Below are 18,705 nucleotides of genomic sequence, written 5' to 3'. Positions count from 1 at the left end.
TCCTAATGAATATACAGAGTGTGTAATTTTGATTGAGCACCAGGCAGCCTCTGGGATAATGACTTTGACGGTTCTCAGCAGATTTGATGGCTTGATGACGATGGATTTGCTTATTTATCGGGAAATGTGCTCTACTTCCTTCATAAAAACATAATTAGCTTGATGACATGTCTTAAAGCCTCGGCTACACATTAGTTCCATCTTGCTTGGGTTTGGCTCACAGAGCGCCGCATCTGCTCACCATAAAAAAACCTATAAGGTTCATATTTTACTGTGGTGTAAGTAAAAGTTGACTTTGCCGGCAAATAGCTCCCTGCCAGCACCGTCGAAAGTTGAAATGAAAACGGTGACGAGGGAAGAGGGGGAGAGGAGACAATCTCCTGAGGAAACATCCCTCTGGGACAGACTTCACGCTTTACAGTCACCTATAAACCTTTCCAGAAAAATGGGGCTGAGTATTGACTAGAGTGGTGGAGTGAGATTGAGTGAGAGAGATAGATTCATCTTTCCAGTGGAGGTGGGCGGGGCTCGTATTAACGGCATAAAACACGGGCTGTAACTTTACCAGCAGACGGGCTTAAGGATGCAGATTATTTCCAAATATTTGAATGTGAGAAAACACCAGATGAGGATGAAGACAGAGAACTCGACCTGACGCTTCTTCATCCGCTGACACGTTCCTTATGAGGACGACGTAAAGTCGTTTTTATGACCTGTTCTTAAGAAGCTGAACTGATCAAACCTTTTGGTTTTTGTCAGATGAATAAATCAGGAGCTTTCTAAAAAAATAGACGTGCGTTGTTCCTAATTAGCACCACATTAGCATAAAAACACGCCCCACTGTTGCCTATTTAATGGAGCTTCAAGGAAGAGCGGGGGGGGGGGGGGGGGGGCGGGATCACGCACAGGCAAAAAAAAACATCCAGTTTAAGCTCGTCTGATCAGGCTGGGGGAGGCCCTTGTTTGCTGTTGTGGTTAGGAATGCACTGCACTGGGAGCAGATAAGCACATCTATATTTATTTTGATGTTAATAAATAGATTTTTACCCTCTAGAATTACTGATTTCATTAGTTGTGTAAATATATGAAACAGATGTATGGAATGATTTTTTCGTTTTCACAAATATCTGCTTCACTCAACCAAATTTAGGATGTGACCTTTTGAAACCACCAGCTAAAATGCATTATTTATGAATATCATCATGTATTTTAAAAATCATAATCTGAAATGTTAACAATTAGGTTATGAAATACACAGACATAGATATTAGTCACTGAAATGGAAAAATGCAGATGAATGTGTGAGATTACCACATGTGAAAAGGTTCTGTCGTTTTTTTTCCACTGCTTGTTGAATCGGACCTGTGTGTTTGCAGGAAAGTTCTCCCTGTTTTCTGTTTGAGGTTTTTTTAAGGCGCTGACCTCAGGCCAGTTAAACTGTAAAACATATTAGCAGCTACATCCACGGTTGGGAGGCTGACGGAGGAGGAAACACTGGAGGAGAGCGGCGCTGTGGCGCGTTTGCATCAGAGGATGTTTGATTGACTGAAGTTCAATTCAGCGAGGTACTTTACGGCGAGGAAGATAACTGGCTATTGGCAATTTTTCTAAAACAATATCTTTTTTGGGGGGGTTGATGACTTGTGATGACCTCGATGTACCCACACTACCTTTGATCCTGATCGACGAATTGGACACCCCTGCCTGACTTAATTCATGTAACTCACATAATTAATAAATCTGTAAATATTTTGGCCTGAATACGATTGCAATAAAAATCTTCAGCTAAGAAAATATTCAAAAACAATTTAAAAATTACCATGACCACAAAAATAAATAAATAATAATAATAAACCTTCAAATATACAGTTATGTTATAGTGCTGACTTTGAAGTACCGGTAGTTTCAGACAAATTTAATGGAAATTCACGATATTTGTGAAAAATGTGTAGATATTCAGGTTTTAATTTCAAAGCAACAAGAAAGGGATCTGGATTGTGTGCTTGTTTTTTTTTTTGTTTTTTTTTTTTTTTTTTTACTAATTTATAAAAGAAAATCAATTTTTTTACAATATTGTGAAACATACAATTCTGCAACACAACTAAACATGGTGTTATTCAGAAAGTCACCCTTCCTTTTTTAAATGTCGAGTACATGAAGCCTGTTTCCAGCTTACTCAGTTTGGTGGCTACGACGGAGATGTTGTGCTGCGCGATGGTTTCTCTGTCCAGCAGGTCGTTGGTGGAAATCGTGCCTTCCACTGGATCGATGTCAAAGTAGCTGTCCAAGTCGCTCCTCCAGTCGATGGAATACCTGGAACCAAATGTTTGTTCAACACCATCCATTTGGGGCATAAAGCAGAGAAATAAACCCCTGTGACTCCCCCTCTGGGCTCATGTATATGAGTTAGGTGTAATGTGATGTTGTGGCCGCCATCATTACTCATTCTGAATGGTCATTTCCAGAAAATGTGCTGAGAAATGCGCATACATTCCAATCTAGTAATGGAGCACACGTTTGACCATGCTGAGCTAATGGTTTTCTTGGGAGCATAAATGAATTTTAGGCACTTTTGAAAGCATATCAATCTCTCACGGCTGATGAACAACAAAGGCATAAAAATCTCCGTCTGCTGTCTGAGAGAAGCAGATCCGCTCCTCCCTGTGAAATTCATCTTTAGTCTTATCCAGCTGCTGCTAATGCAGAGCATGAAAGAAAGAAAAAAGTCAGAAACCGGACTGCAGGCCAGTGACAGCACCATTCATCACTTCATGCTGTTTGATCTAAAAAGGCCATTTTTCATTAATACTTTTACAGTTGTCATCGAACTCCATCAGGAGCAGAAAAAAACTGTTTCACACAGAGGTCAGAGGTTGAGGATCTGACACCTTGCCCAAGGGCACTCCCTCAGACCAGATGGTTAATTTCTCATGGGGTTAAGCCCCGACTGGAAGGATAAACTCCCACTCTGGAACTCCTTTCTCCTGGCAAGTTATTTGATGTGAGAGATATGGACATGAATATTAATGGTGCTTGTTTTCCACACCACAGAACCTGAAACTGAACTTGACTAAATCATTAGGAGAAATTGGCCCATTTTGCATATTGCACCCCCTTGAGTCTTTACAGTAATGCGAATAATAGGAGATGAAACAAGGCTTTGTTTCAGTTTTGGTTTGTCCATGTCCTCTCTGACTCTTTGCTGCATGAAGCCTTGAAGTGAACATGGTTGTGTCGAAATAGTTTAGTCAGAGTCTTTTTGATAAATATTGCAACCAAACTCCCATCAAGAGTTCAAAAGATCAATGGTTTGTGAGTTTTCCTTTGGGCAAAACCACTTTTTCATTTCTTCTTTTCTTTTTTGTAGAGACTCAAGCTGCTGCTGGTCCACACGTTTCCCTCCTGATGTGCTTCAGCCGCTGAGAGGACGTCACAGAAGACGGGTTGGATGGTACGCAGTGTTAAAAAAACTCCGTCAGTGAGACAATAAACCATCATCTTGGCACATATTGTAACAGACTGAATAGCAAAGACAGAAATGTATAGTGGAATTCATGCGGAACAAAGGGTATTTGAATTTCCTTTCGTTGTAATTGGTCCACGTTATCTTTGGAAATGAAAACAGCTCATCAACAGCTGTGAGTGAGAAGTCGCAGATCTAAAGAGTGTAGTTAACTCAATACTGACAGCTGTATGATATGGAAATTAATTAGTGATATCTTCAGCTTTGAAGTACAGCAATATTAATTCCCTTCTGTGTGAGCAGCACACTCAATGCACAAAGGTACTTTCTCGAAAGAGAAAAGCGTCTTACAGTCTGAGTCTGAGTCCCCTTTGCTGTTGGGTTTTAAACTTCGGAGTCATCGTGGACCTGAAGGGAGCCTCAGCTGAACCCAAAACGGGTCATGAGAGGGGACCGCTCCTCCGCTTTGGAAGAATCATAGCAAGCCCTGACCACATCTGCCCTTACGGGTGGATCCAGGGGTAAAGACCACCCAGAACGAACGTGTCACCACAGGTCATGGCAAAGATGTATACAACACGTGAGGGGAAGAAAGTCGGACGTAGGCGTGTCCTGCAGAGTTTTCCTTTTTTCAACCACCTCCCCCAAAATCCTGTGGACTGAGCAAGGAGCCCATTAGTGCTGTTCTCGTGACAGGTGTACGCCCCTCGCTGCAGCCTGACAGTTAGAATTGAGGAAATTAGACAATCATAGTGTAGTTTGTGTGGACTACCTACGGGCGTCCTACAAGCACTTACGGAACACGTGCACGCCTCGTGCGTGCAGTGCAGTCAGTAAGGAGGCAGAACTCACACCTCACTAACGACTAGAGTGTGGCATAAGGACGCCCACCGTACAACAGCATGATCCATACAACATACACTTGTGTAGCTTCCGAATACTTCTCGATACACATACTGCATGTACATGTATTTACATTCCATTTTCACAACAATCCTTGAAGTTGCCACACAAGCCTCAAGGAAACTGCAAGACACAGCTGCACTCCCCTAAAGATGCAGCCCCTTTTCTCTACGACCCTTTACAGACCCAGACAACAAGAAACCCACAGAGCCAATATGGGTCAATCCCCGTGTACAGGGTCAAGGTTTTGGGGCAACTAAACTGGATGTTTACGGACTCGAGAATAGAGACTGCAACAGACCTGGGACCAGGTACCTTGGAGAAATCCTTCCATGGAAAAGTTGGATGTGGAGAAGGATAGACATGGATCCCTGTTGTCTGTATAGACTGACAGCAGAAAATGGATGGAGCACAATTTGCTTGATTGCAAATGTGAAAACTTTAGGACTTAAAAACTGATTCAGACTTGAAGAAGCAACAGTGCAGTATTCATGATGTCCTTCCTTTCTTTCAGCTCTAAACAGCTAAAAGGCTGAATCAGTTGAGTCTGAAATCTAAAAGCATGATTCCATATGCATGATGGGCCATCCGGTCCCTTTGTTTTTCTGTGAGGAAGGTAAGGTGCAGCTGAAAGCACACAAATGAGCACTGTCATCTGCTCAAGTCATGCATTTTTAAACTTCTGGAGACAAAGTGGAGATCCGCGGAGCATAGGGCATTAGCTTCTTGTTGAACAAATCTCCACTTCTCCTATTGTTTTGTTTTCTGTGTAATAAAATATTCATCATAAAACAGCTACTGTCCAAGTAACAGGTGTTTTTCCTTACCATTTTTGCACAGCAACACCAATTCATCTTGGGAGAAGCATCTCTATGAAGTATTCTGTCTTTCCAAAAGACACTAAAGAATTTTAAAAATGGCTCTCATACATTTTTTAAAGTGCACTTTCTTTTGTCTTTGCAAGAGGACAGGCTATTGTTATTTGCAATTCAAGTTTCCTGCTTGAAAAAGAGGAGGAAGAGGGTGTGTGAAGGCAAGTGAAGAATTCACAAATGGAACGAGCCGCTAACAATATCAACCAGGTGTTTAGTGAAGCTTGTCAGATCTACAAACTCAGAAGTGATGATATCAGTCCTGCCTTGGTAATTACCAAATGAAAAGACGTGCCGTAATAAGATTCTGAGACATATTTGCCATGCAGTAATTTATTTGATTGTTCTATACTAAATAATCCAAAACCAACAGTGAGTCTGCAGGGATTAACCACTAAAGGCAGAGGAATCTATTGGGATAAACTTCATCTCTTTTCTATTGAATTGTATTAATTCAATTTCAGTTTTATTTGTATAGCCCAAAATCACAACAACAGTGGTCTCAATGGCTTCGTACCAGTAATTATAAAGTGAACATACAATCAAAAGGATCGTAAATGCATAGAATTCATAGGATAATACTAAACTTTAATTAAACTAACCAAATTGGTCATCTCTGCCCTTAGACCCTCCTTCGCAGTAAGGAAAAAACTCCTAAAAAAAAAACAGATTCTAGAAAAAAGGAAGAAACCTGAGGGTGTCCACATGAAGGAGGGATATTGATAAACTGCACACCTGCTCATGTCTTTTTAGAACATGCACAGAGTAGCAGAATTCATACTACGGTCCAGGTGAATACTCAATTTTGATTGGCTGCTGGGTGTGCATTAAAAAGTGATAATCCACAGTGATAATGTACAGCTAAAAATTAAGTTCCAGTCACGTTGCATAAATGTTCTGTATCACTGCGCCAGCTTCTTTAAAACAAACTTTATCTTTATCATCTGGACAGAAACAAGCAGTGTGACGTGAACATGTTCTCTGATCGCATTCAGTCGCAGCATGTTGTCGTGTTACTGTGACAATGTGTCGTAACAAATAGTCCGCTTCTGTGAAAAGAGCGATGTAACCCTTGTTCTATCCTAGGCACTTTAAGGTTGGGAGTGGGGTCATCTAGACCCACTAGACAGTGCTCTGAACCTTTTTTCTTCAATGATTCGTGATCTTCACTGGTGTCCATGGATTACATGAAATCTTTCCACCTTTATCCACCTTTGTCATGGTAGGGAGAACACGTCAATGCAAGGGGGGGGGGTCATCTAAGATAGCACAAGGGATAAACCGAAAAAATCACAAGATCAAAAGGACTAAAAACTGGTTGAATATTTCTTCATTTTGTAAGTGACCATTCTCTAAGTGAGTTAATGGCCTTCAAAGTGTCCATGAAAATCTGAAATGAATGTACTTCACATGGGACATGCGTTAATTTCTGGTAAAGCCCTCTTCGTCGGCCATGTTCCCTTACATATTTTATGAGGCTTGGAAGTGTGAAGAAGGAGGGAATTCATTAAAATGTGTAAGCAGTCAGTCTTTTTGCAGCATGTGGCTTCTGCTCCACTGTGATGTGTTGCAATTTGCAAACAGAGTCTCAAATGGAAACATTAGTTTGATTAGCAGACCAATTTCTTCTAAAACTGTTTAGTTGGAACCTTCTCTACATTTGAATACCTGACTTCAGGATCACTTTCACGGACAAACGAACAACAAAGGCAGAACCTTGTTTACAATCCGAAAACTGTCACCAACAAGCGCTGACCCGCCATCAGATGCTGCCAGCAGGATTTTACATGACAGGGTCAAATGTTCTACTCAGATTGATTAGAGCTCAAAGTGGTGAATAAAGCTGACATAACTCCCACGATTTAAGCCGTGATGACATTGATGAATGGAGACGGGAGACGACGAGTGAACAAGAGATCTAAAACCTTTAATCACTGGCTTTTCCAGCATACTGTTTCCTCTTTTTCAGAGTTTCATCCATGAAGTAGAGATTTTGTCAAGAAAACAGGCCATTAAAAGATGGGAATCTGTATTCAGACACAGGCCTCCAAATCCCAAATTACAGTCTAAACAGTCATTATGTTTTCATATGTCAGAACTCTTCACAAATCTGTTTAATTTCCTGTTCTCCCCTTTTTCCCTTGCTGAAGGCCCACACATCCTGGAACAGGTGAAACGTTTGGTATCATTTCATTCAGTCAATCAGAGGGTCTAACAAAAACCAAGAGGAGAGATGTGTGTCACATGACAGAATAAGATGAAATTATCTTTAAAAAGTCAATGAATCTGAAAATCAAACACAGCAGCTCTGTTCCTCTGCAGGGAGAAAAGGATCTGTTGATGCTGCATGTGAGTTTAAAGTTAAGTCTCATTATCTGTCACACACCTAGGAGTGTGAAATTTGTTCTCGCCATTTGCTGCAGACACAGCCACGCTCAGGAACCAATTTCTGGTTTAACCCCCCAATCCAACCCCTAATGCTTCTTCAGGCATTGGGTCCCATTTTTAGAGTCTTTGGTAGGACTCGGACTGGATTTGAACTCATGGCCTTCCAGTCACAGGGCAGACACTCTACCACAAGGCCACTAAACTGGTGTGTGTGATCAGCAGGTGACTACATGATGGCCAAGACTGACTATATTATGATTGGCTATTTTAAACTCCAGTTATGTGTGTAAATCTTTAAATTCAAGTTACAACCAATCTAAGCTGGCAACTTTCTAAATGAAACAACTGCTCTTTTGTCTCACACTACATGAACAACCAACCTCATTTAATAAGTCATTAGTTCTGAAATGATAATTTAAGGAAAATTAATGTTACCTTTCTTTTGTCTGTTAGGAATAAGCATAAATAAGTCTATAGAGATTACTGTTCAGATATGCAGTACTGATACTATTTCACACCTGAAATCAAACAGTTTTCTACAGTGAACACAGTTTAAAGGAAAGTAGAGGCGGGACCAGAGATCTCAGCCAAATGGAAGGAAGGAATTAAAGCCAAATCCACCGTGTAACACTGTGAACTTTTTAGGAAAGAACACTTTAACTTTACCTGACTGGGCTGCTGCTGGCATCTAAATCCTGGGCTGTCACCGCTCCGATGATGGTGCCCGCGGGTGTGTCCTCATACACATCCATCACATAGGAGGGTTTATTGAACACTGGGGGCTCATCCACATCCAACACGTTAATCTTTACTGTTGCGGTGTCTTTGAAGGCCCCAAAGCTCTGAAAGCGCGGGTCCATGTGGGCGTTGGAGGCCTCTACCTTGAAGGTGTATGCCTTCTTGCTCTCATAGTCCAGCGGCTGCAAAACAAAGAAAACAAAATAACAATAACTTTCTCAACCAATCATATGACATGGAGCTCTTCAGATTCTCTTTGGATGCATGCTAGGCTGCAGTGACAAAGATGCAGTTGGTCATGAGTTGATGTGCATCAAAGCTGGTCTCCTCAGCTCAGCCGAACTCTGGTTTAGACCAAACAAAACCAAATAAAATCTTTTTCACTTGCAGATGAACGCTGGTGCGATTCAGTTCAGTGTGAACTCAGACAGACTTTCTGAGTAGGAACAAAAAAGAAAACAGCAGTCCCAGTGTGGATCTGAAGAAGCAGGACTCATGACATGGGTTTGGAAATGTCTACTGGGTAAACACGGTGCATTGAGGCGCTCAAGGGACTATTTCATAGATGATAACCAGAGGACAAACAGGACAAGCCGCCCTTTTTCCGTCCCGATCAGAGCTGGTTTTGGGCTTTAGTATCAGCTGAAGTTCAGACATTCATCAGCATGTTTCTCCCATTCCAGCTGGAGACTGTGGTGGTGTGACCAACGTTAGAGCTCAAGGAAATGTCGTGTGTACGCTGTTGCTGACGGCGTGCAGCCTCACGCCCAAACATTTATTCTGTCACCAATTTCCAAGTATGAAAAAAATAACAAAAACTCTTTAAACACAACATCACAGAAGACATTTGTTTGTATCTTCCAAGTGGAACTGAGAGCTTAAATGGCTCTGAATGGTAGAGTGCTGCCTCCTGTCATGAGGGCTGCACAGTAAGTCCTGACTCAGTTGATGTTTGAACCCCATCAGAGTGAGTAAGTCCGCCTGCAGTGCTGCGGCTCAGCAGAACACAGCTGTCCGGGATGCAGCTTGGTGGTTCATATGTTGTTCCTCTATAGCCGTGTGACATGTCAGCTCAGGTTCAATTAGTCAAAAGCGAGGTTTGGAATCAACATCCTCGGCATGTCTGAAACTGAGGTGTACACATCTGACAGCAATGACACCCCTGCTCATGCCTCTGCCTGTCCTCTGCCCTCTCATGTGTGACCAACCATACTTGGCGAGCTTGCAGGCGGTCACGCTCTGCTTGCCCAGAGTCACATGAGAGACATTCCTTTTTGTGTATTGTAAATTGACTAACATGTTACCACTATGGCAGCCATGCTATCTCCTTGCCCCAGGACCTAAGTCTCTCTGGCATGTTGTTTTAGAGACACAGGCTGGAAACAGCTGGTAACAGGCCTGCAAAAAGTCTCAACAAGAAGAGACGGCAAAGCTGAGAGGGCTGTTGTTAGGGGTTGCAGAGGAAGGATGGTTTGGTAAAAACAGATTTGTAATACTTCAAAAAAAAAAACAGGAGCACCATAATTCCACACCTTAAATTAACTTAAAATTTAAACATGAATGTATAAATCTACCCTCCCTATTTTAATGCCACTAACTCTGCAGCTGTCTAAGCTAGCAGTGTCACCTAACTGTCCATTGACTGTATATGAGAACTGGAATGAGTGACCCCCCCCCCCCCCCCCCCTCTGGCATTTCAAACAGGAAGAGGCTCCATGAAGCCAAAATGCCATAGACTTGTTAGTCTATGGCAATTGTTAGAACAACCATTATGGATCAGATCTCCTTGATAATCACTACTTTTTTCCACTGCATTTTTTTTTTTTGGTCAAAGTTATTCAAGTCATAAACTGACCAATCAGATTCCTCAATAAAAGTGCCGTGTAAAAATGATTTACAAAGGTTTGAAATATGTTTCGGTAATGAAGTCACAGAGGAGTTTGACTTGCAGTTATTTTAGAGTTGAATATGTTTTTATTTGGGACACGTGTCTGATCTTGATAGGATACATTCATGAATAGCTGTAAAGGTTGGATGTGGCCATACGTGTACTGTAAACATTTTCTAGAAAGGAAACACATTTTGTTCAGTGATTCTTGTTATAACAAAGACTGTAGCAAATAGTAAAATGTCATTTTTAAGTTACCACATTTTGATGGTAATTAAAGTTTTGACACAATGCGTTTATTTGGGAACATGACATTTCAAACTCTAATGTTGTGTTGGATGTAAGAGCTGCAAAGGAGAGATTATGTTGCTAATACAAAATACATATTATCAATTGTCTGTCTAAATTGAGGGTGCATGAGGTTACCATCCGTTCAAACTGGTCTTGTGACGTCACAGCAGGCGCAAAGGCTCCTCATTCTCTGTTTTCCCTTCACTGCTGCGGTTTCTCAGTTTTGCTGCTACAGCAGGTGTTCATAAAAAAAGCAGGAAAGCACTGCGAAGCAAGCCAATCTGAAAGCAATCATTGACCATCTACTGTCGTGATTGGTTTGATTGCAGCCCAGCAGATGCAAGCAGTCGAGGCACAGCTATATGATCCTTCAACGGGAAATACACTCTGTCCCTTTCAATTTCCTTCAACAAGTGACAACAGGGGGAGAAGACAAGGCAGCTGCTCACTGGACAAAACCAATGTCATTGAAATGCTGATCATTAGAATCTAGTTACACCTACAAAGTGGGCAAAGAGCGGACGGCAGTCATTATCCCCGTCTATCGAGCGTCCTACAGGCTCCTAAGAAAAGCTGAAAATCAGCATCAAAAAGAAGTCGGTGTGCTCATTTACTCAGTTCTAAAGACTGCAATAAATGCATCAATAATGTAATCACAAACTTCTCATGCAACAGGGTTTACTTAAGCCCCTTAGAACAAAACACAAATACACAAATTACAATGTGAAATGCAAAAAAATCTGCATTGTGAAAGGCAAAAACCAGCTTTCTAAAGTAACATAAAGTAAAACAAAACAAGCTGAAATAGGAAGCAACACTGTCATCAATTATTTCACTAAATCTAATCTAAAGTTCAGAAGCAGAGTCTAAAAAACAGAGTGCACTTCCTGCCTAAACACAAATTAAGAGGCTAATTTTAGCCAGGTGCTTCTCATTGAGTTGACTTCATTCTGCTGATGACTAATTATCTGTCACTTGGAGTAAAACTCTCAAAACAACACACGTTTTGTTAGTTTTTGTCAACATTCAACGCAGTTTCGGGTTTCTCTGAAGTTTACCTTCCAACACTCACCACAAAACCAAAAATCTGTTTTCACCTCAACTAATTTTTTTTTCAATGTGACATCGGCACAAGAGGATTTAAAAAAAAAAAAAAAAGTTTTATCCTCACATCTTCCAAACACACTTTATCCCTTTACAGGGCTGCTGGAGCCTATCCTAGCCACTGTTGGGTGACAGCAGAGTAAACCCTGGACAACCACAACCAGGAAGACAAAAAAATGTTTTTTTATAAAGCTGATTTGACACTAATGGTTCCTGGTACTTTTTTGTTTTTTACAGTCATTAGATGAGTCGTTTTTAGAGTCGTTAGTCGTTTGATGATAAATAAAGTACAGCAAAATGATTAAAATAAGTGTTTTATCAGACGTTTTACTGAAGCTGACGGGGACAGATTCTTCTGACACCTTAAAGCTGGAAAAGTTGTACTTTCTTTCTTTTTAACATGACTGTTTATCATGCTGGGCCTAAACCAGTGGCTGTGGACAATCATGCCCAGCTCAGCTGATATCTGTCCACAGGTGAGAAAGGAGGAGAAAAAAAAGATTCAGAGGGGGTGGACAGCAGGGGGTGTACACCAGGCTTCATTAGCCAGGATCTCACCAGGGATGAGGAGAGCCTGGGCTCTCCATCCCCACATGCAGCATCACTGCAATTAGGATCAGGTCGAACCTTCTATAACCATCCAATTTTCATGTAATCCTCAGATCGCAGAAGACTCTTGTGGTGTGTTGGGAGAAATGCTTTTTTAACGCGTAAACTGCCAGCAGCTAATATCCCAGCAGACACAGCTGGTGTCCTGGTGTCCCGGCTGATAAATAACCTTGGGTTAATGATGCTGACAACAGCATAAGCTGGGCAGTTACGATGCAGGTTTCTGTCAAAATGTTGAACTCGACAGGGCTTTCATGTTGTCATTGACACAGTAACTTAAAAATCCAAATGTTTGGTAATATTTCAGGTTAAATTGTTCACCTGCAGGCCAAACTACTTTCACATTTAATTTCACGGTTTGCACATATAACTTCCAGAGAGAAACACTGATGTTCGTTTTCTATGAGGTGGATTCACTGAAGACTTCTATTTTTCTTTTTTGGTGTGTTACTGTGACTGTCTCTATTTTTTATTTGACTGTTTCACCTTGTGCGTACGTCTGGCGCCCTCTCTGTTGTCTTGTTCCCACCTGCCTCTTGGTACCCTTTTAGCCCCGCTGTGTCTTTCTTCAGAGCCCGAGCTGCATTACCTGCTTCCCTGCTTGTTCTTGCTCATGTTTACCAGCCTCTGCTTGCATTTGCATACTTTGAGTTTGATTAGTTTTTCTCAGAGTTCTCAGCGAGTATCGGTGACATTTGTCTATTTTTTTATATATAGCTTTGCATTTGGATTAACACTGGCACATAAATGATTTTCTATTTCCAGAACTCTGCAGGTCAATTACATGTCAGATTACTGCTAAACATCGTCACAGTCAAACTGCCTGTTATAGTTATTTCTCACATGCAGCCACAACAAGTTGCTGTTTGAAAGTTACTGAAAATGTCAAATTTCCAGAAGGAAAAATAACATTACATTAATTAACATCAGATTCAACACAGAATCTTAGAAAGTGAAGAGATAAAAAAATAATAATAATAGAATAAAAAAACAGAAAAAAAAGAGAATGACAAATAGCATCTATTTATACCCACAATGCTTTACAGTCCCCATTCTTGCCATCCCCAGTCTTGCCAAAGGGTACCCCATTACACGAGAAGGGAAGGCGGGAACTGAACCTGCAACCCTTTGTTAAGAGGTTGATCCTTTTCCATGAAGGCCCCAATGGCAGCCAAAGTGACCAATGAAAAGGCAGATCACTGACTTACTCTTTTAAAGACAGACTCGCTGATGCATTCAGTAGACTATCATCAAAACGCTGAGACAGCTAAACTTGTTGATTCGTTGATTTCACTTCATTTGACTTCATCCTGGATGTCAGATTCTTTGCATGACCTGGATTTTGAAGCCAGCTCTGAGGGTCTTTAGAAAGACATGGAGAAACGATGGAGAACATTCAAACACTTTAATTGAAGCTGCAATAGAGTCAAGATGATGCAAGAAGCCCAGTAAAGGTTGCACATAAAGTACTTTTCTCTGAAAGAACCACAAAGTGCTAATCAACAGGTCAAAACAGCATAAAAAACACAATACTGCAAAATCTGACCAACACAAAAGTCCACATTTAAAAAGCCGGCTGAAATACAAAGGTCCTCGTGTTGTACTCGTTGTCCTGTCCTGCAGTCTTCTCTTCCCCTTTTGTCACTGTAGCGCCCTCTGGTGATGTGGAGGTGTCTAGATTGACACCGAGAGACCAACAATTCTCTTCTGAAACCGACCCAGTCTGAAAGAGTCACTCTGTCCATTTATCTAGTCCAACAGTCTTGGAGGTGAAGTAAAGGGCTAAACCAAAAAAAAATGCAATTTATGTAATAAAGTACTTAAAATTTGTTCTTATAGTTTTGGACTTGACAACAGCAAATGAAATGTTTGAATTTATTTCTCATAAATCTAAATTCACTTTTTAGATAATGTTTTTGATTTTTTATTGTTTATACAAAATAAAATATAATATTTGTATAAGAACCTATGTTAAAATGCTTCTTGGTAACAGTTTTGCTCTATGTTTCCTAAGAATAAAACCTTTTAGCCTTTCCTAACTTAAAGAAAGGGACAAAGATCAGCTCATTTACCTCCTAAATGGATGTGGATGACATAACGCCTGGACGCCATTGGACTCACTGAGATGCAAATTCCCCTGATTGCTGTAAAATGTTCAGCTGTGAGTGAAAGTGATGACATGAAGAGTGTCACTGCTTCTTAAATGTGCCTGAGATGCAATGCATGATGGTCCAGGCATGTAAGGAAAATCTGTTGTTAAATTGGAACAAAATGGTACCAGGAAGGAGACTCTAAGTTAATAAGAAGACGTGCTAATGTGAAGACTCTTGACGCTGGGAGAATCAAATCAGATTTGGGTGCCTAAAGAAAATTTCCCAAGAAAGTTAAAAACCAAAAGAAATTATTAGTTCTCAGACTGCAAGAATCATCTAATGTGTTTTCCCTCTTCCCTACAGGTGACCTAGATACACAACTAACAAAGTATGACTAAGTGTTTGCCACTTGCACACATATTTTCTCCTTAAACAAGTCAGACACACACTTTTGCACGTTCAAATGCGCGTTTGAAGTGCCTCATTACAGCCTCGGTTGCCATACGCCTTCATGAGGAACCTCGGACACAACAAGGAAGTGAATCAACAGTGGAATTTGTAAGGAGGACAGATCGAGTTCCTCTCATGTCAGTGCTGGTGCTCTTCAACATCACAACAGAACACGCTTGAAATTCTAGACACGGTGCTGCACCCTTTGATATGTTAATGTGCACCTTCAATGCACTAGCAGTGCGACTGAATGAAGGAACTTTTTTTTTCCAGGCAATTGAACCTGTTAGGCTCCGAGGGAATTTGTTAATTTAGAACAAGGGACTAATCAAGGCATCGCGGTCTCACCGGTTCTCCATTAGACTTCACAGACGTAAAAAATACCTTATCAGACGCAGAGAACAGAGGACAAGCTTGTTGACAATTTGTGCTGAGATTTTCTGAGGGCGCGTCCAAATAGTCGACTTTTATCCCCGCTTGTCTGTTTCCTGCCCCCCCCACACACACACACACAGACGCGTCTCTGTACAGTGTAAAGTCTTACAGCTGCTTTTTTTTCCTGCCATGCTTGTGTTTATTTTGGGCTCTGGGGGAGCAGAATGATATGCATTTTTAATGGAGTCTCAGTTTGTTTCTGCATTCAGTTTCATAAGATAATGGCAGAATTCAATAATACTCTAAACCTCAGCTGTGATCAGCCACTAACGTGGGGGATAGTTTTCTGCCAAGGACAATGGCTGAACCTCTTTTTTTCCAAAGATGAAGCGTTTTCTTGGAAAAGCTTAAGTCATTAGCCGTCTGATTACAGGTGCCTGACGCACCTGATGACTCCAGAGATTAAACAGGCTGGAAAATGGCTCGGTATTGTTTAGTCTCTGGAATGCAGGGCAACATTAAATCTGTGCAACTGCAGTGTTATCTATTTACAATAGCACTTATAAATCATTAACGCCCCCTCCCGTGATTTGTCTGCTGAGAGCGAATCAAAGCAAAGGCAAACATGACTGGAATATCACACACTTGTAATTGCAGCTGTGTGAGCCAACATGCTCCTCCAAAAGGCAATATTAGATCTCTGAACGCTCGTTCCAGACGCTCGGGCAGCTGCGTCTCAGCAGGTGCAGAATCCACCTCCAGCCCAACGCCGGCGCCTCCGTCTACACCTCCTCTATGTTGGTGGGGCTTCTTTGGGCAAGGAGGTAAACTGTGCATTGCTCCCAATAATCTCAGCTGTGTGGGAGAAAAAAAAAAGCCGCATGCAGTGGGAAAATGGAAGGATTTTCCAACACTTTGCACAACCTGAAAAAGGTTCAAAGGCTCCATGTAAGTGAATCCCAATTAATTTGACACAGTTCTTATTGCCGTATTGGAGATTTGTTATTTTTGGCTCCAGTAATCTAATAACACCCAAAAAGCATGATATTTAGATGATGCACAGCTGTGTCTGTGCGAAAACATCACTGAGATGTGCGAGTATGATTCATTGGTTTGCATCTTCCCCAAAATATCTCTGTTCTCTGGGAAGACACTGCAGCCACTGACTGACTTGTTTGGGCTCCATTAGGACATGCAGATGAATACTAACGACCTCCAGCCACTGCTGAGCCATCAGCAAATTAACTGGCCAAAAACAGCTTATGATCAGGAAAGGAAAGCTCACAAGCCCCAGAGACACATTTCATGTCCCTGTGAATACCAGGGGGTCTTCAGGCTGTGGAGGGGAGACGCTCACTTTATTGTGCTGCCATCAGTCACATCGGTTTGTGTCCTTGGCTGCCTCCGAGCATCTCCGTCCCCTCGGTGCTCACAACACTGGAGTGCCATTTGAGTGCCTTGCCAGTAGCTCTGTCCACACTACAGTTGAGTGGAGTGACTGTGAAAGACTCGCACTGCCAATCTTAATAGGACAGGGTTAGCCATGGGATGAGCCCCGAGACACTAGTTTAATCTATTACACCCACGCCTCTCCAGGCCGCCGCAGAGAGGGCACTTTATCGACTCCTAGCACCTCGGCAGCCTCTTCCTCACCCTTTCTACTCCTTTTCTTCCTTCACGCGCTCACATGCATATGAACACACACACACACACACACACGGCTGCATGCATGGCTGCTTGGCGAGGCGCCATTCATGTGTGTTTGGTACCTGAATCTCCTGCTGCTCTGAGATATTGTTTCCTTGTTCCCTCTTTCTTCTCAGCTCCTGTCACGCAGGGCCAAAAATAAACCATTTCACTTCCCACTGCAACATTCAGCACCGTAATCAATAGATTAGCTGCAACTCTTGTCTTTGGGTAGGACATTCTACTATAAAGGATCTTTATTGTAGTAAGTAAGTAAAAAACAGACACAAGGTCATTTATTTTCTTTACCTAAATAATCAAATATAATTCCAGAACAACAGTTTAGTCATGATGTGTACTTTAAAATGTTCTTCATCCAGTTTTAAAACATTTATCAAAAATGTGATAAACTGAAATTAGTCTTAATGTGAATTTGTCTTCTGCAGTCCATGACGATATGTTATACTAAATTGGTTCTGATGTTCAGTGGTGGGAAAACTGAAGAAGTGTTGCATGTATGTTTTTGGAATTCAATATTTTTCTTTTAAGATGTCTAAAGCACTAAAAGTTTACTTTTATCTTAGAAACGATGCTGTGAAAGAGGAAAAGTGAAATTTAAATCAGACTAAAACAACAAAAGGGGAGATTTCAGAAAAGTTTGACATGTTTTATCAGTTTTCAGGCAAAGCACGTGTGGATGTTCTATGTTTTTGAATCTGAACTCTCTTTTTGATCTCCCAATCTGATTGTTTTTTTGTATTTGTATTCTATTCAGAATTTTTAGTGGTCCATCTTTCAGTTCTGCCCTTAATTTGTCAGCAAATTCCTTACACCTGTTTCCAGTCTAAACCATCACAGCTGTTGCAAAAGCTGCTTGCTTTATGTTATCAGATGCCAGGTTCATGCCTCCTGTTCTTTAGTTGGTTTGATAAACTGCTTTATTTCTGACAGACGGCTGCACACAGGTTCAGTGACAGCTGACTGTAATCTGGCAGAGAGCAGCTCAGACATGGATGCATTCTGACCGGAATGACAGACGGCACAGCGGGGAGAATCACAAACTAAAACAGGTGTGGAGGAAAACTGAAAGCACAAGCAGGAACCAAGACTGGATAAAACCCAAATGTAAACAGATCCACACTTTTTTCTGAACTTATCCTGTCCAACAGCTGAGCAAAGAAAAGGGAGAAAAAAGAGGGGGTTAAGGAATTAAGAGGATGAAGTTTATAATAATAACTCTCAGGTCTGTATGTTAGTCTAAAAGGGGCGTGGCTAGTAGCCATAGATGGCTTTTTTAACCTACATTTGGTGTTTTAGGCTGGACTTTTCAATACATAACGATGAACGATTGTTTTTTTTATTTTCCTTTATTGGTAGCAATAATTAACAGCAGCTGAACTTTCATTTGATCTCTGAACTCAGACTGCACATTCTGATTTCTGCATTTAGTCAAGTAGTTCATTAGTGGATCTCTTTTGCTAACAGCCTGACAGCATCTCAGCTAGAATGAAAGTTGTTGAGAACACTGATAAAATCATTTACAGTTCAAAACAGCCGAGTAATGACAACTCTGACAGAGACATCAGACTGCAGGCTCTTAATGACCTAAAAAAGGAAGTCATTGATTGTGAGGAGAGGAAAAAACCTGGTGTCTGAGTCCGCTTTCACCTTTTCAAACTGACAATGTCCTGGTGATTCTATTTGCATAATGGAAATCCAGACAGTTTTGTTGGGAATGGTGCTAATCACCCCTGAAGACGTTGTTCTTTCAGAAGTCATAAATGTCACTTTAGGCTGGGAGGATGACTCATTGTGACTTCTTGAAATGCAAAACTGCTTCTTCTA

At 41.3% G+C, this 18,705-nt stretch overlaps 1 protein-coding gene across 1 annotated transcript in view; it reads right to left on the bottom strand.

Moving 5' to 3' along the window:
- LOC101154816 (cadherin-12) overlaps window positions 1-18,705 on the bottom strand; it is a 117,775-nt gene that overhangs the window by 16,255 nt on the left and 82,815 nt on the right. The window contains exons 7-8 of the mRNA XM_023950198.1: window positions 8,293-8,546; window positions 2,177-2,313 (exon numbers count right to left, since the gene is read on the bottom strand). Coding sequence (XP_023805966.1) covers window positions 2,177-2,313; window positions 8,293-8,546 — 391 coding nt within the window. The remainder of the gene's footprint in view (window positions 1-2,176; window positions 2,314-8,292; window positions 8,547-18,705) is intronic.

The sequence above is a fragment of the Oryzias latipes genome, chromosome 20 (assembly GCF_002234675.1).
Source record: "Oryzias latipes chromosome 20, ASM223467v1".
Lineage (NCBI taxonomy): Eukaryota > Metazoa > Chordata > Actinopteri > Beloniformes > Adrianichthyidae > Oryzias > Oryzias latipes.
Note: the sequence above shows the minus strand (reverse complement) of the source record. Positions and strands in the feature narration are given on the sequence as shown.